Source organism: Pogoniulus pusillus, chromosome 36, assembly GCF_015220805.1.
Source record: "Pogoniulus pusillus isolate bPogPus1 chromosome 36, bPogPus1.pri, whole genome shotgun sequence".
Lineage (NCBI taxonomy): Eukaryota > Metazoa > Chordata > Aves > Piciformes > Lybiidae > Pogoniulus > Pogoniulus pusillus.
In genome coordinates, this window is record NC_087299.1 from 10,168,113 (window position 1) to 10,194,110 (window position 25,998).

General features: G+C 48.9%; 4 protein-coding genes across 16 annotated transcripts in view; 1 reads left to right on the forward strand and 3 right to left on the reverse strand.

The window, feature by feature from the left end:
- CLCN6 (chloride voltage-gated channel 6) overlaps window positions 1-25,998 on the forward strand; it is a 73,674-nt gene that overhangs the window by 21,502 nt on the left and 26,174 nt on the right. The window contains exon 23 of one of the 12 annotated variants that reach the window (XM_064172231.1): window positions 15,860-16,247. The exons of the other annotated variants lie outside the window; for them this stretch is intronic. Coding sequence (XP_064028301.1) covers window positions 15,860-15,964 — 105 coding nt within the window. The 3' untranslated portion in view covers window positions 15,965-16,247. Of the gene's footprint in view, window positions 1-15,859; window positions 16,248-25,998 lie in introns of those variants that run through there. 12 annotated transcript variants of the gene reach the window in all.
- On the reverse strand, window positions 3,457-6,395 carry LOC135190493 (natriuretic peptides A). The gene is made up of 3 exons (XM_064171905.1): window positions 6,223-6,395; window positions 4,387-4,672; window positions 3,457-4,132 (listed from the first exon to the last, which is right to left on the reverse strand). Exons 1-3 carry the CDS (start codon window positions 6,340-6,342, stop codon window positions 4,113-4,115), a joined length of 426 nt encoding a protein of 141 aa, XP_064027975.1. The 5' UTR covers window positions 6,343-6,395; the 3' UTR covers window positions 3,457-4,112.
- On the reverse strand, window positions 11,007-11,893 carry LOC135190650 (natriuretic peptides A-like). Of its 2 annotated transcripts, XM_064172248.1 has the most exons (3): window positions 11,668-11,893; window positions 11,269-11,566; window positions 11,007-11,139 (listed from the first exon to the last, which is right to left on the reverse strand). In XM_064172248.1, exons 1-3 carry the CDS (start codon window positions 11,773-11,775, stop codon window positions 11,114-11,116), a joined length of 432 nt encoding a protein of 143 aa, XP_064028318.1. In that variant the 5' UTR covers window positions 11,776-11,893; the 3' UTR covers window positions 11,007-11,113. The 2 variants fall into 2 exon arrangements, with proteins under 2 accessions (XP_064028318.1, XP_064028316.1); XM_064172246.1 differs by having other exon boundaries at window positions 11,007-11,566.
- On the reverse strand, window positions 16,685-18,911 carry LOC135190651 (C-type natriuretic peptide 1-like). The gene is made up of 3 exons (XM_064172249.1): window positions 18,696-18,911; window positions 17,310-17,627; window positions 16,685-16,940 (listed from the first exon to the last, which is right to left on the reverse strand). Exons 1-2 carry the CDS (start codon window positions 18,792-18,794, stop codon window positions 17,322-17,324), a joined length of 405 nt encoding a protein of 134 aa, XP_064028319.1. The 5' UTR covers window positions 18,795-18,911; the 3' UTR covers window positions 16,685-16,940; window positions 17,310-17,321.

A 25,998-nucleotide genomic window follows, 5' to 3' on the forward strand; every position in this document is an offset into this window, starting at 1 on the left:
TAGAGACACAAAGCAGTGGTGACAGCTCCATTTGGCATTCTTGCCTGCAGACTGGGTTCAGTCAAACCTTCCATCTAGTGGGGAGCTGGAAAAGGGATATAGTGCAGTGTCTGGGGGGGGGGGACACCTCCAATCTAATTTGCAAACCCCACTCTAAGCAGACTGCTTCTTCAGACTTTTACAGTGTTCATGAGGCATGCTCGTGTCAATGCAGCAGAGTTCAAAGGAAGAAAACTGCTGAATTATGCACTGCCAGGCAGGGTTGCTGCCAGCAGCTCTCAGGAAGTATGAAGTCTGGCATTGCAGGAGGTGGCAAATGTCATTAGAGCTGGGTGGAGGGTGTGAGCCTGGTCCTTCCATGATCCCACTGGGCTATTTCTTCCTTTGCACAAGGAGCATGATAGCGCTTGGCTGCGTCCTGTCTGCTGTGTCATGGGGGGGTTGATTAAGGTTTATAATGCACTCTGATGCCTGACAGGGTGGAGGAGGGCAGGATTTCAGGACCCTGCTCCGTGCTCAGAGATGAATAGCTCCTTGGAACCTTACCTGCATTAACTGCTTTTGACATCACCTCTTGCTTCTTTGGTCCAGAGGCATCCTGTGGTTAGAGTGTTTGTGAATTGTTTACAAGCTATAGTGAATTCTTGTCCTGGGGCTAGCTCACAGCACAGTGTGTAAAGCAAAGCTTTGAAGTGCTTGGTTAGTTGTGTGGCCACTGGCCTTTTTCCTATGCTGTTACTGGCACATCAGCAACCTTACCTTCCCCTAGAGGAAATTTCTCTTGGACCTTGGGCAGGTGTGAAAACGTGTGGAGCAACAGGGAATTGAAGATGAATGTATCTTCAGTTCACACCCTCATAAGAGCCTGGTGTGCTTGTTTGTCCTCCAGTCCAATCCTATATTATCTGCAAAAAAAAAAAAGCTCTGCCAGGATTAGTTTCCAGAGGTTATAGGCACAAAAGTGAATCCACTGCAGACCTGAAGGAAGCGACCTCGCAGGTAGACTGCAGTCTGTGCAGAGCTGGCTGCTGCTGGGAGAGAGCAGGTGTGCTGTGTCCTTTCGTGGATAGCATGTGCAGCTGTGCCAATCCACTGCAGTGCCAGCAGCAGAAGAAAGAAAAGGCTGTCAGCTTGGCACTTGAAGTGTGTATGAGTGGACAGGACTTTGATTCTTTGAGTCCAAGTTGCTGCAAAGTAAGGTAGAGCGTGAATGTGCGATGTGTGCTATGCTGTGGTAACTGCTTGTGCCTCTTTTCTTGCCCTGCTGTACAGGTCAGCCTGCTGACCTTCTGGGAAGAACAGAGCCGTGGCACTTGCCATTGTTCCCGCAGGGTCACCGTGTATCTGCTCATCCTGTGAAACTAATGATGAACTAGATTGCTTGTGAGCTTGAGCCAGGGTCCTTCACTCCTGCACCTACAGGCTGACATTCTGGCCTCGCTGAAAGCAAGCTTTGTTTTCTCTGTGCACCTTCTTGACCACAGTCTTTCTGCACCCTCTTTAGAAAGCAATGATTAGAGCTCTAGGGAGACACAAAGCTTTCAGGTGTCCTTGCCTTCTCCATAAGCACGGGGCTGCTTTTGTCCCTGTGCTTGTCTGGGGCAGGCTGTTCCCGAAGATGTCCCCTGCTCTCTCTCACCCAGCTCCCACAGCTTTGCTTGTGGCAGCTTTGCTTGTCCTTGGGGTGATGCTTCTTGCCTGCAGAGCTGACCAGCACCAAGTTTCTCGTACTCAGCTTTTCCCAGGGCTTGCTTCTGTCTGCAGTCCTATTCTGACCCAACTCTGAGATTCCCCTGGGGGAGCTTTACAGATCAGTGTGTTTATGGGAGCAGCAGTAAAAATCCAGCCGCAGAGATGCTTTGTTCCTAGATTGCCTACTCTCAATTAGGTTCTCCCAGTCCGCAGGGTCTATTAACATGCTGTCTGCAAGCCAATACAGACTTGTTCCACCGGGAACTGGCTTGCTGGTAATACTGGACCCACCTGGCTGTGGGTCAGGCAGTGCCAGCTCTTCTTGCCATTTTTAGCACATTCCACTGAACTCACTAGCGCTTTGTGCCCTCAGGGGCTGACAGGGAGGGACAATTTATGGTGTCTATGCAAGTTTTGCTTGACTGGGTGAAATTCAGCTCCAGTGAAAGCTTTTATTGTTAGGGTGTAAGGAATGTTTTTACTTTCCTTTATAGCAGCACAGGGAAGTCAGGCTCTTGCCCACTGCTAATGTGGAGGGATCTTCCTGTGTATCCCACCGTGCTGCAGGGCTGTGTTTGAAAAGCCTCTTTGAGAAGATAAAGCCTCGTTGTACCCACAGAGGCTCCCCGAAAAGTGATTTCACACCACCTTGATTTGTGAAAACACCTCTGAGTAAGTGCAAAGTCACTGTGGCTTTTCACATGCAGAGCCAGCTTATGGTGTCTGCTGGGACTTGTCTTCTGCCAAGGAAGCCTCTGTGGGCACTGCTGTCCAGAGCATTTTCTCTTTGGATGGTGCTGCTGGAAGGAGAGGCTCAGTTGTGATTCCTGTCACACTAGTTGTGGAGTGGATTCCCTCAGTACAGGCTCTTCTTTCTCTCCTAGGGAAGGATCCCGAGGCCCAGTGTAGCAAGGATTAAGCAGGTGCCTCTCAGAGGCCATCAGCAGTGCAGGGCATGACTGGGAGGGTGGCCTGTCAGAAATGTGATGTGTGACATAAGTGGTAGAACAGCCTAAGCTGTAAGCAGGCATGTGCAGGACTGGTGTGCCCTTCAGCACTCAGACCGAGGGTTCTGCTGCAGCTGGGGCTCCTGAGAGTTGTTGTCAGCAGCTGCTGTGCCTCACCATAGCCTGTCCTGACCGAGTGCCATTTTTCTCCCTGTGTGCATTAATAAAGGCAGAATTAGACCCCAGCAGCTGAGTCTGCCCTGTGCTGCTGTCTTCTTAGGCCCTGAACAATCTTTCCAAGGTTCTTGCCTCATGGATGTTGGGAGTGAGACCCAAGCTCAGATGCTCAAAATAACACCATTTCCAGCAGCCTGTGCAATCACAGGACAGTTGTGTCAAGCCTGGGTCCAGTGCCATTGCTGGGGCTGAATCCAAGCTGTTCAGTCCTTGGGGTGCTAACTGGATGTAGTCTTGGCTTAGCAGGGTGGAGAATGTGGGTTGGGCCAAATTCAGGTCACAGGTGTGAGATCTAACTGCAAAGGCTTGAACAAAACCTCTGTCAGACTTGCAGTGCTTCCTTTGGCTGTGTTTAGAGCAGCTTTATGAGAGGCCGTTCCCAGGAAGCGATAAATGTTATGTGCGAGCTGCTTTGTAGCTGGAGTTGATCTCGCCTGGCCTCACGTGAGAAGTACCACGAGAGGATTCAAGCCCATTGAGGATCCATCAACAGACACTGGGGAGCAGCACCTAGGCCCTTGCAAAGTGAGACAAGACACAGTTCAAGATGTATCTTTGTATTGATGCTCATAACCTTTATTTGGTCAGTGCTAGAAAGCATACCCAATTATTTCCCTTTCCTCCCTCTGGTCATCTGGAAACTTGTGGAGTGTTATGATTTTTCTGATTTCTTTTCATGTTCGTTTTGCTTTTGGGAGGGATTTGTGGCAGTTCCCTTGACTATACCAGCAGAAGGACTCTCTTGTTACTGACACCCTGTCTCTAGCAGGACTCTGGAGGCCTTTCAATGTTGAGCAAAGCTTTTTTGATTTTCCCCCCTGCTCTCTCTTATAATTTCTTAGTGAATGGGGGAAATGTAGTGAAAAACCCTTTTTCTTTCTACACAGTTGATACTTTCTCCACTTTGTGCAAGTAGGATCCAGCCTTGCGGGTACCGGAGTGCCAAGTAACACACAGGCTTTGGCTGTAGGAAAATGCAAGACATTGTAGTGCGACAGACAGGAGAGAGGTCCAGCAGAGATGGCTAAGGTGTTGGTTTTATTTAGAGATGGTCTCTTGGTGCTAGAGTAAGAAATGTTCTAAAAAAAAAAGTTTTCTTTTTCCAAATAAATAAATAAATAAATAGATAGAAATAGGAATCACTTTCTGGTGCAGAGCTTAGAAAGAAATGGCTTTCGTCTTGGGAGGAACAGGTACTGTAAAGCATTCTTCAGAGCGGGGCACAGGGAGGTTGTCCTAGTAATTGCTCCTGGAACCTGCAAAGCCAGAGGTGAGATAAATGTCACTGGAGTGCATTTCTCTCTCAGCGTAAGCCAGCAGCAGTACCTTTCCCTGCCAAACCACAGACACTGCATTTCTTAAAAAAACAATGCTAGTGTGACTATTAGGCTACAATCAACTCCTTTCTCAGGCTGTGCCTTACTAAAGACTTAAACAGAACCTGCTGCTCCCTCATCTCGACACAGGTGTGGTCTGCCCGGCACAGTGGAGTGGCCAAGGCAGGACTCACCATTGCAACCCATTCCGCTGACAGAGCCAATTCTGTCAATTCTCCTCCCGAAGCAGCCAGAATCTCTCATCATCCTGGGCACCTGCAGCCCCCTCAGTCTCTTGAGGAAGGGGTTCCTGGAGGACAGGGGGGTGCTGAGTGCTAGCCTGGGTTCAGCCTTCTGTTCGTCACTGTCATCTGTGAGCTCTGGGAGGATCTCCTCCTGGGTTTTGGGGTTTTGCAGGTCAGGGTTGGACTCCAGGGCTTCAATCATTGCAAACTTATCCTCCAGTCTCTCCAGCAGAGCCTAAAAGAGAAGGATTCAGTTGATGAAACTCCCAATTTTGTGGTTGTTTGCCAGCTCCTCCAGTCACATCTTATTCCTCATTCATCAACGAGCCAATAGCCAGCCTTAGGGAGACAGTCAGCTTGAATCCCACAGCTGCTGGTGGTGTTTGAGCTCTGTCCTCTCCTATAAATCCCTGTTCACATCAATTATGGCTATGGGTGGCTCTAGCTGAGAGCTGCATGAAGCTGCTTGCCACCACCACATATTTTACTGGCAAAGAGCTCTTGGCAGAGGAAAAAAAAAGTGAGGTGTGAGTTGCACAGGGGGATCCTGCTCAAACCTCCGTGGTGCACGATCTTAAACTACCACTGGGTCGATAGTTCTGCGAAGGCAGCTGCAGAGCCCTTTGCCAGCAGTTGGCTTTTTCTTCTTTTCATTTATTTTTTTTAAGCTAAGCCTGTCTGCCCTGGCTGTTTTAATGGGCATCACTTGGAGAAGCCCTTGCTGGTTTTATTAATTTCTGTGCCAGCAGTTCCAGGAGTGTTGCTGCTTAAAGGAGCAGGCATCTCCCTGCAAACACCTGTATGCTGAATTTAGATCTGCTGTGGGGCTTCTTCCTGGGTACCATTCTCTGTAATTTTGTCTCAGCTAACTGGATCAGTTAACCTCCTCAAGGGCAGCTCAAGCAGTTCAAAGAATCTAACTGTCCAGCTCTAGAAGGGGAGTGGGGAGGACTGAGCCTTATGGTTTTCTTGTCAGTGGAGACATTTGGAAGGTTCTTCTCCGCTAGCTGCTGGAAACAGCCTGGAGAGATGGAACTGTTTTAGTTTAGATTGATACTGAACTCATCATCTTAGCTTGTTCTCAGGGTCTGAGGCAGGAAGGAGCTGGTCACTGGTACCAGTCCAGGGAAAGATTTGAGTTTCCAGAGTTCATCTTGCAAGACTGAATCCCCATCTTTTCTTGTGCTGCAGCAATTGATTTTTCTCTATCAGTCATTAAAATAACTAATAATTCCACAGCTCCGGAAGCTTTTCTAGATGAGCTACATTAGATGATCATGCTATTCCCCTAGCATCTTTCCTAAAAGTTGGGCTTTGTGTGCTCCGCTTTGCCTCCTCATCTGCCATCCACACGCAGCCAGTTCTCTTCAATCCCCAAAGCTAGAGCCCTGTGACTGTCCTGCTTCACTGTTCTGGAACAAACAGAAACCCACCGGAGACTTTTCTATTCGTCCTTGTAGAGCTACGTGATGATATTTTCCCCTCTTTGGGACTTTGCTCCCAGGAAGAGAATCTTTAAGAGAAAAATAACTGAAAAGCCAAACCAGACATTGTACAGCATCAGCATTTTGTTTCCCACTGCTACCCAAGAGCTCAAGCGAACACAGCACTGGAGGATATTTCTAAGCAGCGCTTCTCTGAACCCCCGTGCGGAACCAAGACCCTGTTGCCCAGCAAGCGATCGCCGATGTGCTTATCCCCTTGTAGGAAGGGAAGGCAAAACCACCACCTTGCATGGTGCTAAGCACCCCAAAGGCTTAACCCTGCAAAGAGGAGAATCCTTACCTCCATGCTGGCCAGTTCTTTGGCAGGGCTGAGGCTGTAGATGGGGTTGGCTCTGCTGGACTGGAGCTGGATGAGCAGCAGCAAGAGGAAGCCACAGGAAAATGAGCCCTTAGTGTCCATGGTGCTGAGTTCGTTTGGAATAGGGGAGTTCAAGCTGTTTCTTCTGAGGTGTCTCTTCAGGTCTCTCTCTTCCTGTCCTATCCTCTCTCTTCCCAAGCTTGCCTTTTATACTCTTCGGGTGTGATCTCTGCTTCCTAGGTTATCAGTGGATTTATCTGGGACACATTCCAGTCCCACTGCAGGCATGCAGCTCTGTCAGGGGAAGATTCCCTTTATTAGCTGTCATTAGGCAGCAGCTGCTGTTGCTGAGGAATGTATGTCACAAGTCAGTGATTTCATGTCACTCCCCCTCCTCTTGATACCAGGCGCTGTGATTACATAGTCCAGTTGGAAATTCTTAGCGATTTTCTTTCAAGAGACCCCTGTGGTCAGATTTACAGAGATGGGAAACAACCCTGAAACTGCTCTAAACTCTCCCTGGCTCAAAGCTTTCCACAGGGAAATTACTTTTTCATGGCAAACAGCAGGCTTTTCAGATGAGCATTTAGTGGAGGGTGAAGGCTGAAGATAAATCTACTTTTAGGACACCTGCAGTATCGGGCAAACTTTCCTTCTATATATGGAGAATGCAGAGCCACTGCGTGCCACGGAGCGTGTCGAAAACCCCAGCTTTGGGCCACTTCTCTCTGCCCATTGCTGTTGAGGTGACATCAGTGTTGGGACTCCGTGTGTTGCCAAGACCCGAGGCACCCCAATCCTCACCTCAACACAGGCGACAACTTCTAGACTGGCTCTGCAGGGACACTGAGTGCCTCCAGTCCCCCCCACGACCGACTTCGGCGCCACTGAAAAGCTCAGTCTCGGTTAAAAGCTGAACATTTAAATCAGTGGGAATTCTGTAAGCAGAGGTGGTAAGGCTGGAGCCTGTAGCAGTCCCATTTAAAGAAGAGATGGCCAGATTCAGGAGTAATCTTGTACCATCGTGCAAGAAAAAGCAGCTTGCTTGACTTTAGATAGATGGCTTCTGGCGTTGTTCAACAAAGGTATCAGAATCTGGCCCCCGGGAAGAGTGAGTGAGTTTGTGTCTTGTGCCTTTTGGGAGGGGTTAAAATGAAATGTTTAGTATATTAAAACCAAAAAGTATTTCTTTGTTTCACCAAGACCTGAGGCTCTCAAGATTAGCTACAACCTGCCTGTGCTCGAATGAGAAATTGGACACGTGTAGATGTGCTGTAAATTCCTCTTCCAGCATTGTCTGTGCTAGAGTGCAACTAAAAATTCATCTTCTTTACAGAGAGTCCAACCTAGGAAGCATATTTGCTCTTCCTGCCTTTTCCTAACGCTTGTAGTTATCCGAAGTTGAAAGAATGGCTAAGGCAGGAACGATTCAGAAACTTCAGTCTAGTCAGCATTGGTTGATTTTGCATGCAAATATGGATCTCGACAGAATCTCCTGAACAGTTTCTGGGTAGTAGTGGAACGATAAAATATTTCAAATGTCTTAACATGATGTTTGTGTACAAACATGTGCACACACTGTTCACATGATCAGCTACCAAAATTACACCAGAGAGGACGTGCTCAAGGTTGTGAAGTCAAGTTCAAATGCTACTTTTTCCTAATATAGCCTCAGGCCAGCCCAAGTCGGCGTCTGTTGTGCTCGGCTCCGAGCGCACACCCCCTTTGCCCCCAGGGCTTATTTTCAGTGCGCGGGGGCAGTGCTTGGGTCGCTTTGCGTTCTTGCGTCCCAGCACAGTCTGAATTGGTGCAATTACCAAACTAAAATCTTTTTAATTACCACTCCCTGTTGCAGTGTCTGATTAATTCACTAATGAGTTACAAGTATTCTCTTACTGCTGCTCTTGTGTATTTGTTCATGGCAAGGTGTAACTTTGTTTTGTAAACTGAGAAGTTTGAGAAGGCAAAGCTGAATTATTCATTAATATTGAGCATCCAGTTTAAGGTAACTAAGATCTGTTATTGTTTTATTGTTTCCCCCTCCCTCTCACTAAGTATTCTCCCATGCTGTAGCTGCCTCTGACCTTTAGCAGAGAGCTCAGCATGTCTGTAAAGCAGCCCCAGGGACACAAACCCAGCAGCAAGGAACACAATATCAGCAGAAGTGTGAAACGAGATGATATTCCAGATTGCATTTAATAACCCAGACCCAGAGATATTATTTTCTTTTACTGGCTTGTTCCTTTGCAGCCTTCTGTACTCCACAGCAGAAAAATGAGATGTAGGGGCCCAACTTCAACCTTGACATCACTTTTTTGAGGCTGGTTTCTGTGTGCTAGTTCGTGTGCTATACATGGAATTATGTAGATGGGACAGAGTTGCTGACCGTCACAGAAGCTATTGGATTTTCAGAGCCAAATTCTGCCCTCTATTATCCACTTTGAAGTCCTGCCAAAGTAAATGGAGTGTAAAATGTCAGAACTCAGCTCATCATTATTGAAGCTATAAAACTCACTTGTTTGTGTGCTCATTCCATCTCAGTATCATCACCCTGGCAGCATTAACATGGACTTGAGGATTTATATCCTAGCAATGGATTGTCAAGAGCCAGCCATTGCCCGTCCTCAGCTGGCCCCGTGCCTGGTCAAACCATTACTAGGAGTCTTAATAGGGCAGGGAGTTCTTAGAAAAAGCATACTGTGACTGGTTTTAGGGCTGGGAAGTTAGCACATTACTCCAGTAACCAGGGAATGGAACAGGAGGTGTGAGGACATGAGAGAGCAGCAGTCAGAGCAAAGAGGGAGAGCAGTGGTGCTAACTGGCTGTGTGTGTGAATCCTTGTAAGGAGGAGGTTAGGCCAGGGACAGAGCTCAGCTAAGGTGACCCTGCCTTTCCCCAGCAGGATGATGAGAAGTCCTTGGGTTTCAGCCCAGTAAGGCTATGGGCGGTCAGCCTAGAGGCTGCTATCACATGAATGTCTTCTACTGGTAGATGTGTGCCAGGTGATGCCCCTACCTGATGCACATTCTGCCAGTGATGTCCATTCTCCTTTTGCTTTCCACAGCTGAAGAGGTGATGGTGAAGAGCCTTTGTAATCCTATTCTGAGGCCAGGAATGGATTTGGATTCCTTTCATTTCCCAGAAACTAAACCTTTTGAAAGGGTCATGCCATACCTGGCTCAGGCTCTCTTTCCCTGCCTCACAATTTAGTTAGACAAAGAGGGAAATGAAGAGATGAGGCCATCAGTGCAGGCAACAAAAGGGAAATGGAGTGGTGTCCAGCATGGGGCATGTGGCACCAACATCACAGGACAGGTTATGCCATGGTTAGTTAAGTGGTATCTCACTTGTTCCAGAGAGGAAACTTGCTTACATCCCAAACAGAGATTGTTGTCCCCCTGGTCAGGTGTATTGTGTCTGTGATGTGGTTGCCCCTTCCTTTGCTGGACTGTCAAGGCTCAGTGCAGGCACCATGGACCCTGCCTCTCCTAGCTCTTTAGAGCAGGGGCTAGAGCTCAGGCAATGCCTGGAACCCTTCTGCCTGTTTAGGGCTCCCTGTGCTTCAGAGCCTGGTCTGAAGAGGTCAGTGGGGGCTTTGCACAGAACGTAGGCAGAAGAGAGAGTGAGTTATTACAGCAGCACAGAATATTAGGGATTGGAAGAGGTCTCTGGAGATCACTCAGTCCAACCCCTCTACTGCCAAAGCAGGGTCACCAAGGGCAAGTTGTGCAGGGTGGTGTTCAGGTGGATTGGAATGACTCCGGAGATGGAGACTCTCCCTCTCTGGGCAGCCTCTTCCACTTCCTTCACCACCCTCAAAAAAAAAAGTTCCTCCTCGTGTTTGGATGGAACATCCTCAATTCAGGTTTGTGCCCATTACCAGTGAAAAACCTATCCCCATCGTCCTGATAGCCACCCTTTGAGTGTTGATCAGCACTGGACCGTTCCCCCTCGGTCTTCTCTGGGCTGAAGAGCCTGCAGTCTCCCAGCTGTTCCTCACAAGAGAGATGTTCTAATCCCCTAATCATCTTCAGACCTCTTTGATTGATCTTCTCAAGCAGTTCCCTGTCCTTGAACTGCGGAGTCCGGAACTGGACCCAGGTTCTCCCTGAAGCCGAGTGGCCTGAGCCCAGCGAGCTGTGCGGCGCACCGGGCCCGGGCAGGGGGGGAGGGCGAGCCCTGGGCAGGGAGCCCCGGGCAGGCGGCGGGAGCCCTGCGGGGCCCGCGCTTGGAGTGGTGGTGCCTGGCGTCTGTCCCGGGTCCTGAACACCCTCATCCCTCTGCCTGCAGCCGCAGTCCTTCGGCTCCTGCCAAATGTGTTTTTAAAACCGTGCAGCCCTTCTGCCCTTTGCGGCACCCCAGGGCGTCCGTGCCAGGCTCGGCAGTGACGCCCGCACCTCATGCCCCGGGACAGGCGTGCGTGCGGGAGTTAACCCCAAGCCTGCCCCCGGAGGATTCACACCCAGCTGTGTTCAAGCCATGGGGAAAGGCATCCCAGCTCACTGACATGGTCCCACAGCTGGAATCGCTGCCTGGTGAGCAGTGTGGAGGGTCGCTGCACTGGTCACTGTCCTACAGGGATTCGGCCACCATCCCTTCTGTTGCTGCCACCCTCCAAAAGGGCTTTGTCTAGACCACAAGGGAGGCACTGGCCAGAAACGTGACTGACCCCTTAAGACAGAGGGAGAGGAACATTGGGGAAGAGATTTCTGTATCTTCTGGCCGTGCGCCGGGTGACCAAAAAAACCCTCAGAGGAGGCAATGAAGGCTTTGTATAAGAATTTATTCTCCATCCCCCGAGGAGGTCCCGGGGGAGCTGGCGGCTGTACACTGCCCTGGAACTTCGGGAAGCGCTTGGGAGCCTCTCCTGGCTTCAGCTTCTCCGTCTCTTCCAGAAACCTGAGAGAGAAGAGCAGGGAGCTGCTGGGACAGCCGCTGCGGGGCTTTCAGCCGGGGACAGCGGCAACCCGGCCCGGCCTCCCGCAGCTTCCCGCGCCGCGTCAGCCGCGGACTCTCGCCGGGACCTACGGGCTTTGTACGGGTTGCATCCCAGCCCTGTCTGCGCGCCGATCCTCTCCATCCTGGTCCCAAAGCAGCCGGAGAAGTGCCTCCGTCTGTAGGAGGAGAGCAGGAGGCCCTTCCACAGGCTCTGCCCCTCCGCCGGCTGGGCAGGGCTGGGCGCCGGCAGCGGAGCACCCAGCGAGCCGCTCTCCAGCTCCGGCAGCTCCCACTCGGAGCTGCTGTCCTCAGCCCCGGCCACCGGCTCCTCTTCCAGGCCCGGTTCCCCTTCATCCTCCCGGAGCTGCTCCAGCGCTTTCAGGAGGTCCTGGAGAGAGGAGGAGAGGGGAGGAACGACGGGCATGGCGAGCCCCGCTCCTGCCTGCTTCGCCCCGGGAGCCCCGGCCCGCCCTGCCCCGGTCCTGGTACCTGCAGGGACCGCAGCTCGGCACTGTGCTGGCCACCGACGGGCTGCAAACCTGCCCAGGGCAGGAGGAACAACAGAGAGGCCCCGCAGCAGAAAGCTGGGAATTGCATCCTATCCTATCCCAGCTCGGCCCTGTGTCACTGCTTTGCCCATGGACACCTCTCCTTATATCCCCGCTCTCTGCCCGGAGGGAGCTCAGCTGCCTGCTGCCAGATCCCCGCAGGAGCAGCAGTGCCGCACTCTGCCCCCAGGCTTTGATAAGAGAACTGGTTACAGCTGGCCCCACGAGTGACCAGGAGACGGGGCGGGGTGTGTGTGTGTATGTGTGTCTCCTCTGAGTGAAGCAGCTCCTCCTGAGAGAGAGAACTGCCCCAAGTCATCTCCTCTCCTGCTGGCATCACCCATTCAGTGATTTCTTGCCCCCCCTCCACTCTCCGTCACTGTTAGGCAGAGCTTGATGCAGGGAGAGGACCTTACCCTTTCTGACTGCTTTGCCTCACATCTGCAGATATGCAAGAGCTGTGAGCTGGCCCAAGCAGGGGGTTGATTTCCCCTCTGAGGGGGATGAAGGATAGGTCATTTCTCCTCCATGGGTGAAAGGAGTGTGTGTGGGTGGAGGGAATCAGACTTTTTTTCCCCTGGCTGCAGCATCTCCCAACAGCATGCTGTATACGTGCTGTGTGAGTAGAATGTCCTGAGATTTGAGTTTAGGAGATTTTCCTTCCTCACAAGTTCATGTGGTGATGGTTCTTGACTTCCTCTGGATTGCCTGCAAACCCTCCCTTCTGTAGCTAAAAGACACGGATTATTTACTGGCCTAGATTTGCCCTCAGCACTGGTATATATCACTGCTGTAAGCATTACTTGTTCTCCAGCCATTCTTGGGCTGGTGTCACCACCCTCTCCTCATATCCCACCACCTTTCCCAGAAATGATGGTGTGCTCTGTCCCCTACAGCCCAGGTTAGAGTGAAGAATGCCTGTGGAATAAATGTTCTTTCCAAAATGTCATGGGGCCTTGCCCAAAGAAAAGGATTTTGTAGAGATTTCAGTGCCCCAGATAAAAGTCTGAATTACCAATTTGGTGATGGTAACAGCAGCCTGTTCACATGGAACTTTCTCTAATCTTGCCTCAGAGCTTTACAGCAGTTTCTCATTAACTTCCACTAAAACTTTCAGCATCTCTCCTGTGTCAGCAGTGAAATTCAACTATAAATGAGTACAATCTCCACTGGTCCTGAGGTGCAAATCAAGATGACCCTGTTAGATCCATAGAGAATGAAAGGCAGAGCCGGGATATCCAGTGGGCATAGCAGCAGACAGGCTCCTTTCAATCATTCCCTGGTGAATGTTAAAGCAATTGGACTAAGTCTCTGCCTTCTGCCCTCGTTTTCTTAGCCAGTACACTCACAAATCTGATTTCACTTGGTGTGAGGTGATTTCTGCTTGGGCCTTTACTTCAGAGATCGTCCTGTGGCTCACCAAAGCCTTTCCTCTGAGCTCCGAGGGGTTTGAAGCAAGGTATTTTGGACTTACCACTGCTACATGCTGTATAAAAAACCAGCAGTGTACATTATGCTTTTACATCCCATTCCCCCATTTTCTTGTCCTGTTCTCCAGATCTACCTACAGCTGACATATTTTTTCCTGGATGGGAAGCAAACCAGCAACATGAGCTGGTGTGGGACCAGGATCTCCACATCCAGCAGTCTTAACAATTGGCAAGTGGTTTTGTTGAAAGCACTGCAGCAGAGAAGAATCTGGTAGAGGCAGTAGGTGTGTGCTTTGAAGGTAGGGAGCAGGAATGAAGGAAGCTCACATCAGGTGGGAGTGTTTTGCTGATAGAGAATTAGAGCAGATAGCTCAGGTGATGGTATGCATCATGCTCGGTTTTGTGTGTAGTAAAGATAGACAGGAGAGGGATAAAGCAGTGAGTGTGCAGGGTCTGTGTGATCACCGTGGGAAAGAAAGACAACTAAAGCTCGCTAACAAAGACCCGAGTCCTGGCTGAGACCAAGTTGTGATTGCTGCCTGACACCCCTTACAAACAGACATGCCTAAAGCAGTCCCATTTGAGAAAGGTATCTGTGTGTTTCTGCCTGTGCAGGGGTAGTTTTACTGCAGGCTTGTCTGCTCGGCAGCTCCTGTAATCCTGGTCTGTAAATTCATGCACCGCTGCTTAGTGGAGATGGAGATGACACAGCTAGAGATGAGCTTCCCCCAGCTGACTGGCCTGTTCACTTCAAAGCTTAGCTTTATTTCAATGCTAATAGAACCCGGCAAATTACCTGGAGTACAAACACCTGGCGTCAGTCCTAGGATCTAATTACAGAGCCTTTTATGTGAAAGAAACTATGCTTGCTTCCTGAAAGCGCTCACACAAAACGCCGGGCGATGGGGTGGCACTTTACCAGCTCAGCCTCTGCAGAACCGGAGCTCTTATCTGTTTCTTACTCATCTTCTGCAGGATTCTGTTCACAAGTGCTCACAGCTCAATCTTCAGCCTTCCCTGCCCTCTGTTATTGTACCCACAAACACTTTCAGTGAGCCACAGCTGGCATTAGTGCAGCTGAGCTTGGAAACAGGATGAGGACGTTCAGGAAATATACTTCATTGGATTTCCAGGAAAATGTTGACATCAGGTAGCTTTCATGCCTGTGAAAACGTGCCTGCTCCTGGGGTTACTGAGAGCTCAGAGCAAGGTATCAGACCCAGGATTATTAGGAAGGAGGCTGTAATTTCCCCATTCACACCAGCTGTTGCAGGATACTAGATCTTGATTGTTTGAGCCCCTGATCTCCCTAAGATGTGTGGATTGACCTTTCCACTAGAGAGGCTGCACCTGGGCCAGCCCCAGGGCTAGCATACCTGAAGAGGGTCACTATTCAAAAGGCTGGATGCTTCCTGGGTGTTCTCACAAGTAACCATGTCTGCTGCTCCTTGGTATGAGTAAGTTGTGTGTTGGGGGAAAAAGCAATGAAAAATTTCTTCTTGGCTGGGTTAAATTAGAACAATGGATGAGAAACTCTTTGCTTTTGTTAGGGCAGGGCAGAGGGTTTTTTTCTATGATGGAAGCTGTAGCGAGGGAGAATGTTCTTTGTATGGCACAACAAGAGTGAATTCCTGCAGGAAGATTTGCCCAGGAATTACTTTGCAGTCCTTGGGGCTCCATGAAAAGCTGCTTGCAGTGGTCAGACTGCAGTGTTAGTTTTAAGATATGCATAATCTGTCTATTGATGTGTGAGCTATGCTCAAAAGTGGTTTATTCTTTCATCTTCCACTTTAATTCTTCATCTGACTGCTGAAGTGCTTCATTTTCTTAATTTTCTTGCTGTGTTGCTTAAGAAAGGCAGCACAGAGTATAATAAATTAATGATCTAGACTATTCTATTGTTCTGTAGTTTGTACTCAGGGATGCTTTTGTAAGTGATGAGATCATTCCTTACCAATGTGTCTGTTTAGGGCATTTTCACTGTGCCTGCTGCTTTGTTATCAATGTTCATTTCAATAGATTAAGTGGCAAGCAGCATATGACAAAAACTGTTAGCCAGAGAAGCCTTCAGGATATGCTGTTGGGTTTTCTACTTAGGATTTGTGTTGCTAGCTTCGTAACTACTGAACTGAGGAGAGAAAGATTCTGGAGGATGGTTAGCCCTGGCTAGAATTAATGGACACAGAATTAATCAACACAGAATTAACATAAATGTGCAAGAGATGTTTGAAGGGTAGAAGAAGACTGCAGGAGGGCAGAAAGAAGCTGTTGGTAGCTTGTGAAGGAAAAAGAATATCTCAATGTACAGATTCTGTGCTTTCTTCTCTCTGAGAGTGTTGAAACATTCGTGAGCTTGTACCGATGTCCTGCCTAGAGCATGTCTGTGGCATCCGAGTGGAACCTCTGTGTTCAAGACAGCATGAGAGAAGAGCAAAACTTGCTCTAATGTGGTTCTGAATACCTCTCCAACAGATCCTGGGATCTGTGGGAATTGTGGTTAAAAGAAGCAGAGCTTAAGTGATTGAGGCAGGCCCAGAAACAAGACCTCCAGCTACTCACTGCAAACAGGCTTTTCCCCAAGAGTGAGCTGCTGGAGATTCAGAGCACGTGCAGCTCAGGGGTGGTGCTTTGCCTAGATGTTTGTGCTCCAACTTGCAGTTTCCATCCAGGAGTCTTCTTAGGAGCTGCTTTATTTTCTTCTAGGAGCATCTGTCCTGTAGGCAAGAAAACAGGAGGAGTACAACTGCATGGCCCATGTGCCCACTCCACCAAAAGGCTGGAAGTGAACAGCTGTGCCTTCGTTTGTGACCAGCAGCATAAGCAGCCCTGCTGATGGCTGTGGAGCTGCCTGCAGAGCTCAGCTCTCGGCATCAGGCTAGCACAGTCGTGGTCTTGGCAAACCAGCCTTCACTGAGAATTCCTTTGGCTCAGGGTATTTGCCAAGGAGCTGGTCTCCCACTTGCTCATAGTTTGATTCAGAGAATAATTGGTTTGATTAAAAAGTGGACTAATCAGATGCTTCTTTTGTATAATCTTGGCTTTAGTTTCTACTTTGCAGTATCTGCATCTGTTTGAGTTTCCTTGAGCTTTTCTTTGGACAAGATGAGATCTACTAGCATGAAATGATTGATTTCCTCTGTCTGTGGCAGATCCAGATGCAGAGTAACAGCTTCCTACTAATGTCAGCTAAGACAATCACTTGTAGTTCAAACTGTCAGATTTGGGGCTTCATGTCTTGGTCTCTGATAACTCTTTTGAGGAGATGGCCACGTCAGTATTGTTCCTGTTGTATTTGTGCTTAGATAGTAATAGCTAAGCTTCAGGAAGGTATCCTTGGCAAAAGAAGGGCTGTTTGATTGTGTATCTTTCTTTTTAAAGAGTAGCTAAAACCTTTTCTTTACTAGAAAGCAGCCCTCTGAAGTGCTTCTAAACTCCTGCAAGTTGTGTTTAGCTGCAAGCTAGGGGAACCCTTTCAGTTTCAGGTATGATGCATGAAAGAATCACAACAAAGGCTCGAAGCAAATCCACCAAATTATGGAAAACAGTTTATTATCTGTGACATAATGAGAGTTGTTGTTTACCCATTTAATACACAGAGTTCCAGAGGGATGTTCACAAGTCACTACTCTGCTATGAACAGGCAGTACAGCAGGGGTGTGTTCTACTGGCCAGGTAACTCAGTGGAGAGATGGGCTGCAGTTTGCTCAGTACATCAGGTAGCAGGTGGACTGGGGGAGTCGATGTGAATAAGGGCAACAGGTTCTTTGAAACCTCAGAGTCAGTCCTGTCAAGAAAGTGGAGGAATAAGTAAAGGAAAGAAGTGGACAGGATTTCACACATGGAAATTAAATGGTTAACTGATTAACTGATTTCTTACTGCTCTAAGGCCGGGTTCAGCTCCACTGTTCTGTTCTGAGTTTCTTTGGATTGACACAAACATCCCTGAGGGGCTGGTGAAAACCTCTCTAATCTAGCTTCTGTGGTAAGATGAAATACATACAGCTGACTCAGAGAGAGGAGGGAAAGCAGAGATGTGGCGTTCACAGGGTAAAAGGTTGCTTTAAGGCACCATTTCTTTAAAGGCAAATGAAATCTGCTCTTTTGCATGTTTAAGCAAGCTGCCCCCAGACCACCTGCCTCTGCTTTCTCTTACCAGGGTAAGCAGTCAGCATCCCAGTCCACTCAGTGACCCAATTCTGTCCAGCTTGACACCAAAACAGCCCCTGGCAAGGCCCTTTTTGCTTCTGCCCCGGTATCTACGGGGCAAACTCAGGAGGCTGCTGAGGAACTTTTGGACATCACTGTCAGCCATGGACATGCCCTCAGGCTGATCTCTGGTCTTCTGGATCCACTGGAGTTCAGCATCTTGCTGACCAAAGGCATCCATTGGGATCATGTCTTCTTGCTGATGGTCCCTCTCTTCTGAGACCAAAGGACGTTCCAAATCCTCCTCTAGCAGATTGGACAAACTCTGGAAAAGGGGAAAGGTAGGTGGTGGAGAGGGAGGGGAGGAGAAAAAGGAGGGGTTAGAGAACTCTGTCATTATTCTCATATAAGCTTACTGCTGTCTTTGGAGAAACTGATTCTGAACAGTTATCAGAAGACAGCAGTACTGAAGGGATTTCTGAAGCTGTTGATGGTTATCTTTAGTTTCTTCTGCCTCACCAAGCTGCTATGAGCTAGCATTGCCTCCCAGAATGCCTTAGGGCTCTGTGCTACTGTATTCTATAGTTCTGAGCTGACAAACTGCCAGTGAAGTGTTTCCTGGAGCTGGGGATTTGAGGTATAGGATAAACTGTGAAAGACAATGCCAGGAGTAAGTAACAAGAAAAAATAATAAGAGGAGAATCAGTGCAGGGGTGGGAGGCATGCTGGAATTGGTGGTAGAAGGATTGGGTTTCTTTGCATACTGGGGGGGTTACTTCACATTTGGGAATACCAGATCGTTAGATAGCAGAAATGTGCTTTTGCTAATGACTTGGAATTCCTGCACACACAAGTACACACACACACACACACACATGCATTCTCTTTTTCTCATGTTCTGCCTCTGGGACTCATAAGCAGGAGCTGCGTTACTGCACTGCTGAGCTGAGGAGATCATGCAGGCACAACCCATTCATTCCTTTCTCAACTGAGACCAGGGGCTCCAGGGAGGAGCATGCAGGTGACTGCTCTATGGCTCTACACTGAAGTCCTTACAGAAAAAAAAATCCTTTTACTCCATAAGTGTATTGCTTCTCTCATCCAGTCACAAGATGACCTTAAATCTGCAATTCCCAAATTAAGCCCACAGGAAAAAAAAGAACACTTTCCTTTCAATTGCCTTATGTGATCAGCATTTCAGTCCCATATTTGATTAGTTTCCCTCTGTTTAATAACTCTGTGTCTACCCACCTCAGGGTTCTGGCATCCGTGAGGTATTTGAGTCTTTCCTGCTGCACTAGCTGGGATTGGAAAGAACAGAGCTAATCTGAAGTCTCTACGCCCTAAAGAAGCATCAGCTTGTTTTAGCTCTGTTGAGCAGCCATTCACTTACCTGTAAGCTGGAAATGGGCCTGGCCCATCCTTGGTTCTGACTGGCAATAAGCAGCAGAATGAGTCCAGGGCAAAACATAAGCTTCCAATTCATCTTCATCTTCTAGTGTGTCTTATCCTCCTCCCCTTGAGTCTTTCGAGTTCAGTGTTGCTCTGTGACTCCAGCTACCAGCCTTTATATCTTTCTTCAACCCCTCCCAAGTCTACCTTTTGAGTTCCTGCCAGTGCAAGGATTGGTTTGAGGTTCTGATCTGTTTTCATCCTCCCAGGAGGAGGAGGGAGGAAATAGTTCTCTTTTCTGATGGCGAATCAAAGGAGCATTTTACACTTAGGTAATACAGCATCATTCTGTTGCTGTGAATCTGAAGGTCCCTGCAGCCTGCTGTCTTGGTACTACTTACATGTGTCAGTTTGCTCCTTGGGTTGGCTGCTAAACCTTTCCTTCCCATCCGGAGAAAAACATTTGTGAGAAAAGTAGAAAGTCATACAGGAAGCCACTAGACATTCACCTGGCTCCACTGTCTCTGTGAAGTAGCAAATGAGAGGGGCAGGGGTCTCATAAGACACACTGTGTAAGAACTGTGTGTTACTACCTGCATAATAATATGACATTGGTAACCTAAGAGAGAGAGAGTGATTTGGAGGAGGAAGGAAATCCAAGTCCTAAACACATGCCAAGTAAGTTGTGTTACTGAGCTGAGTGACAGAGTGAGGCTGAAACCAGGCTGACATGCACAGAAAGCTTCTACGTGGCTTAAGTTGAGGAAGAAATTTTTCCTTTCCCCTGGATCAAGCTTAAAGCATTTCCTCTGTGTGTTCTTTCTCAGTTTATCATACACAGTTTATATGAAGTTTGAAGCTAGCCTTAAAGGAAGCACAGCTCCAACATCTGCCTTACCAGATGCACAATTACAGGGACAAAGCTGCAGGATCAGAATCTGTTTGGTGGGCATTTTTTGGGTGTGGAGGGTCTGTTGGTTTCAGAGTTGATTTGTTGTTGTTATTGCTTGAAAATTAATTCTGTGACATGTTAGAGGGAGCAGAAGAAATCAGTTCTTAGCCAGAGCCTTGAGGGTATTCAAATCAATGCTGTTGGCCACATATTATTCTACTGCCAAAGCACCTGGGAGATGTATGGGTTCCCTGGCGAAGATGTGTGCAGATGGGGGCTTGAAGAATCAGCTGTCTGTTCTAAGGAGTTTTTACCCTTTGTCTGTTTTGGGGGCAGTGGAGCAAGAGCAACAATAAAATCGGTTAAGTTGCCCATTTTGTACAGCCTTGACATGTGGCCCCAGTGAAAACATGGCAGTGTTCTGGAGCAGGCAAGAGCACAGCCTGATCTTTCACTGCGGTTTTGCACACACATGACGCAGAAAACTGAAGGCCATTAGGCTGGATCTGTGCAGAGGAAATAGAAATGAAGAACCAGCTGGCACTTTTTTCACCTGACCTTTGAGGCTAAGTGTCGCCTTGCTGCTGGAAGCTTGGGAAAACAGCTCTGTGATGTGCTGGGGCATTTAGCACTTGTGGTATTCTTCATCTGCAGATCACTTTAAGACACAATTGTTGTGTCTCTAGAAATAGGCGTTCTAAGGAGGCAGTTCATAAACGTTCCTGCATGACAAAGGGAGGTCAGAAGGTTTTGTCCCGTTGGGATTTTGTTGCCCATGTTGATTTCAAGTCGGATTTTATCTGAATCCTCTTAGACAATGAAGCTTGAGAGCTTTGAGGTGTCTACTGTGCAGTGTAAGCAGGCTGAGAGAAGGTTGGGGAAGTCTCAAGCTCATCTCTTCCGTGGAAATGCCTAGAGCTGTTGTACTGGTTTGAATGAAGGATAATAAATCTTCTTGACCTCAAGATCTCTGAACTTGTTTTGTGAGACTTTTGAATCGGGGTTAGACAAGAAGATCTCCGGAGGTCTTTTCTAACTCAGTGTGATCTTTGAATTGTCTCTCTGGTAACTGTTGGACATAGATACAGTAGCACAGCCCTCATCTGTGACTGTTGGTAAAATCCAAATAATTAAGGCTGGAAAGGACATCTGGAGGTCTGTGGTACGATCTCGTGATAAAAAGCAGAGCCAACTGAGATCCAATTACTCAGTGCCTTGTCAAATTGAGCTCTGAAAAATCTTCAAGAAGCAGCGATTTCCTAATATCTAATTTTCATTTTCCTTGTTGCAACTGGTGTGGTTTCTTCTCATCCAAATGCCCTGCAGCTGGGTGCTGTCCTTCAGCAGAACAAAAGGATGTTCCATCTGCCAAAACTATGCCTCTCGATGTGAGTGCGTTTCAGAGGGTGCTGCATAACCTAGCCCAGAGGACGGCTTCAGTCCGTCTAGTCAACAGCTAGGTTCAAATCAGAATGAGTGCAGTGGGAAGCAGTTAGAATCAAAAAGCCACCCAGGAAAAGTCTCTGCTTTACATCTGGATCTTTTTTTTGGGTTTTGAGTAGCATCAAACTCAGTACCTGAATGACCACAGCAATTTCAAAGATTGCCATTGGGGTGGTTCAGTTAAGATAGAAATTTAACAGCAGACTTGGACAGTAGCAAGTATATATGAGGCAGGAAATGGCTGTTTGAGTGTTCCTTTGTATGACAGATCCTCCAAAGGGGGTGGAAGGAGGTATCAAGAAGGTGGCAGGCTGGTGTGTGTTGATTTTCAACAATAATTTGTTTCCTAGCTTACTGAGAAATTTCTCCTGTGCCAGCAGAGATCTTATTAGCAGAGCAAGGTTAGGACACGCCATCCCTGTGGGGATGTGTCTGCCTCATCTCTACAGGCTGCTGTACGGAAGCTGAGCTCTGAAGTTGATAGTGTGTGTCGTGCTTAGAGCTGTGCTGCAGTAACTCATTATCCTCCTCCTCCTTAGCTCAGTGACCCCTTTCAGCCTCCCTCTCTTCCCCAGTTGCCCAGGCCAGCGTTTCCTGGCCGCCTGCAGCTGGCTGAAAGGGCAGTGACGTGTTCGTGGTGCTTTCGTCAAAGAGGAATCACCAAGCCCCTGATGGAAGCTGGCACCAGGGGCCCCTCAGTAGGAGGCATTAACATTTAGCTGTGGTTTCCAAGCGTTTGCCTGCTCGTCCTCCTCCCTTGCCCTCTCCTGAGCGGTGTAGCAGCGGAGCTGAGGCAGGGTTCAGTGCAGTGTCATCCGGAGCCCAGGCTCGCTGGTAATTACCCAGCTGCAGCTGCTCTGCTCAGTCTTCTGGCACTTTATTGCCTTCACCTTAGGTCATGTGCTGACAGCAAGGCCCCGCACAGGAGGGGCTGCAGCAGCACTTCTCTGGCAGGAGAGGAACTTGGCACAGGCACTGCTGAGCTCACTCACCTGGTGTAAAGCTGGCATGTGTCCACTGGATCTGCACCAGCACTATCCAGAGGAGGATTTGATCCCTACCTGGGTGACTGGGACCATGTACTGCACACAGCTCTGATCTCCTGGTATCCATCTCTGGGGAATAAACCAACCCTTCACTATCAGGTGGCTCAGGAGGCGCTTCTCTTGAGGGCTGATCATCCCACAGTGGTCCACTGCACGAGTTTCCTCATCCCATCCACCTGTAAAGGCCAGTAAGTGAGTAGATTGAAGGCTATCACCACTCTTCTCTGGGCTCCCAAGGATGCATTTTGCCTTTGCCTGATCTGTTACAACCTCAACGCTGCCTTTGGGGGTGAAGAGGGAATGTTTTTCTCTGTAGCCTTCTGGGACAAGAAGGGCCCTAGGCCACCTGAGGACAAGGAGGGACAGCATGCTGGCGTTGGCAGCACTGGGGTTTGATGGCAACATTTATCAGGTTCTGCTGACACTAATGAAGCCCATCAGGGAAGCAGCAGTGAGAGAGGGGATGAAATAGCTGGAGACTGTGCTCAGTGCTAGTCAAGTGGCTGAAACAAATAGGAAGCAAGCTGAGGTGTTTGGAGTGATGACACAAGGCTTCTGGGCAGTGCCTGGTGAGAGGCAGGGACTTAAATCACTCATATTCCATAAATCCACATCTGAAACTGACTTCTTCAGTAAGCTTTATCTCCAGCAAGCTGAACAGCAACTTGCTGCCTGCCTGTTTTGGGAAAGGTGAGAATATCTACACAGAGAAATTGTAGGTGTCAACACTGCAAATGCAAACGTGGACTAGCTGTGCATGGGTTTAAATCTTGTAAGTATTTTTAGTCCTCTAGGAGCCAGTTTTGACACACCCCCCCCCCCCCCCGCTTCAGATGGGCCTCAAATTCTTAGGCTTATCTGGCCCCATTCCGAATCGAAGTCTTTCATTCTCTGCGTTGTACAGAGAGCTTTGGTGTTGGGGCGGAGGTCTGATCTGGCCGTAGCCGTGCGGTCCCACCTGGCCTCTGGACTTGGGTTGCCTTTGTGGTTACTGCGGTGTGCGGTGACCTCTCCTGGTGGATAGCGAATGTGCCTGAGTTAGGTTAGAGCAGGTTCTGGTTAAAACGCGAAGGGTTAGGTGCTGTGAGAAGCTTTGATCAAACGACCGCGCAGTAGTACACAGAGTACGAGGCGGGGCTGAGTGGCTCTTCTGCAGGCTTCTGCCTCTAGAAGCCGAGTATGTGTGAGCGGCTCTGCCTGGGGAGGCCCACGGGAGGTGTGTGTGCGTGATGCCGAAATGCGTGCGTGTACAGCAGTGCCAGATGTTCTGCTGGCTGGCTACGTTTAGACCCACCGCTAGATGTGCTGTAATAGTGCCGAATGCAGGCTGCTGTGAGAAGAGAAGGGAGTGGAGAGGACATCTCAGGCATTTGGTGTGGAGTAGCCTTTGCCAGGTTTTTAATTTGCAGCATCCTGGAATGGCTTGGAGCAGTGTCAGCAGTGCCCCTTGATCGGGAAGCCAAGAAGCCAAGCAAAGGGGCAAGAGGTCACACCATCCCATTGTGCTATTTATTGCTGCAGGCACTTGTCAGAATAGAGAGTGCAGAAGGAGAAGCCATTTCTAGAAATGGCCAAACAGCTACAGGAATGAAATGGCACCTGTCCTGGAAGTGCTGTGGTTGTTTACTTCCCCTCTCCCTCCCTAAAGGACCGGTGAGGAACCTAAGAGTAACTTGACTAAAAGTGTAGCCATTACATAAAGCCTGTCCTCCACGAAACACTCTGGAGATGGGCCACCAGCACTGCGTAACTTCAGGTTTGCGTTCCCAGAGCAGGATCACAATTTTCTGTTACTTCTGACATATCTCAGACCCATGGACTTTCCGTGACTGGAAGGTTATGTAGACAGGTCTCTACTTTTTGGGAACGTGGAGGTAAACTGTTGTTTGGCAGAGAATCTGTACGTGTGGTGGTGTTCTCTTGCTAACGCTTGCAGTCCTCTCCATCGATGCTTCTCACCAGTGCAGACGCAGCTGAATACTTGCATGTGCCCATACTTGCTACTTGCTTGCTGGGATTGAAAGGCAAATCCTTCATGTCACAACCCTGCAAGCAGCTGATTGTGCCAGGGAGACCATCCTGGAAGTCTGCAGCAGATGCACATTAGGCTATGTGTGGACAGAATGAGGGGACACAGCCTCAAGTTATGCTAGGGGAGGTCTAGGCTGGATGTTCTTCACAGAGAGAGTGATTGGCATTGGAATGGGCTGCCCAGGGAGGTGATGGAGTGTCCATCCCTGGAGGTGTTTAAAAAGAGACTGAATGTGGCACTTGGTGCAGTGGTTTGGGTAATAGGTTGGAATCGATGATCTCAAAGGTCTTTTCCAACCTGATTGATTCTGTGATCTCCTTCCTGCCTCGGGTGGGTGAGCTGCAGTGGGAGGAATGCAGCCTCCTCCAGAGCTTAGCTAGGCTGCTCTTTCTTAGTAAGTCGGTGTAGCTATGGTGACTCTTATCACCCACTGTTCTTGATTTGACAGCCCTTCTTTGTTTTCCCAGAAAAGACTCATTGTGTTGGCCAAGTTTCTGGAAATAGCTGCATCCTTTTGTGGAGGAGGATGGCATGGCTGTGGGCCAGAGGGGCAGGGTATCTTAGCTGTTGCTGGTCAGCGCAGCCAGAGGGGTGAGCAGCCTTTCGAAAACGAACGCTCCTAAAGGTGCTTAGGCTACAGGGCTGGAGCCTGTGTTCATGCTTGAGATAAGCTCCTCTGTCAACACCACATTCGCACCTCCTCTGGCACATCAGGCACCCCGTGGTCCTGCCTTTCCCACTAGTCACTTGCCTCAGCACAGGGGGATCATCCCTCTGCCTTTGTCTGCAGAGTCCCCGGGGCTGCACTGCTCCGTGTGCCCTTGTGGTGACATTGAGGTGTCTAGAGGGAAATACTGTGGATTGAAATAAGTTTGTCCCCAAGGGTTGTCCCCCTGAGCTTTGGACTTGGCCCTTGGGATGCAGTGTCTAGCTATTGCTGTCTGGACAAAAGAGAGCTGTCTGGCTTTAGCTATTTGTCAGGGCCCACTTCAGTGAGCAGGATCTCTGAGATGAGTTTCATCCATGTCTAGCTGAATTTCCTGAACTTCTGCAAAAGTGGTCTCTGTCTGCTCTGCTTTGGGAGCTGTATGGACAAGTGATGCATTAACCCATAGTAACAGACAGGTAGGTTAGGAACACAGCAATGCCATCTGGGTTGGACACAGTTCTTGTGCCTTCTGCAGGAAATAGTGCTTCAGGGCCTTCTGAAATGTGGGAGAACATCTCCCCCCCGCAAGGTGTCTTCATTTGAACACACCCCCCCATCTCTGTGCTGCAAACCTTAGCTGTGTTTAAACCCAACACACTACTATGGCAGCTGACAAATGCCACAAAACTTCTGTGGCAGAAAATGCTCTCAGTGTCCCTTGCCCACTGGAGATTCCTCACATAGCTCTTGCATTGTCTGACCAAGAGGGTTTGTTTTACCATGTCACCTCCCTGAGGATAACAGAACTTTTTTTGCCTAGTGTTGAAGTGTGAGGAGCGTTGTGAGCCATGACATCATATCTCAGGCCAGAGCAGATCAGGAAATGAGCAAGAAGGCCTAAAATATTTGCCATGGGAAGAATGAATGGAGAGAAAGGACATGGTACAGCAACATCCTTCAGCCTAGATAGGTCGGATGCACCTGACAAGTGTAACAGGACCAGGAGATCTTTCACGCTTTAGCACATGGTGATATTTTAGTGCAGAGAGATGGCTTCTGAGAGGTAGAGGTGAAGCAGGGTGCACGGGTGACATGCTAACACATCAGAGCTGCCCGTAAGCAATTAGGGGATATGGGCCTGGGCAGCCAGACTGCTCCAAATCTGATCTGCCTTTGACTCTGAGAGGCCTCAAATGAATTCTAAGGCCCAGGCTCTAACCACAGCTAGAACAATCTTTTCCT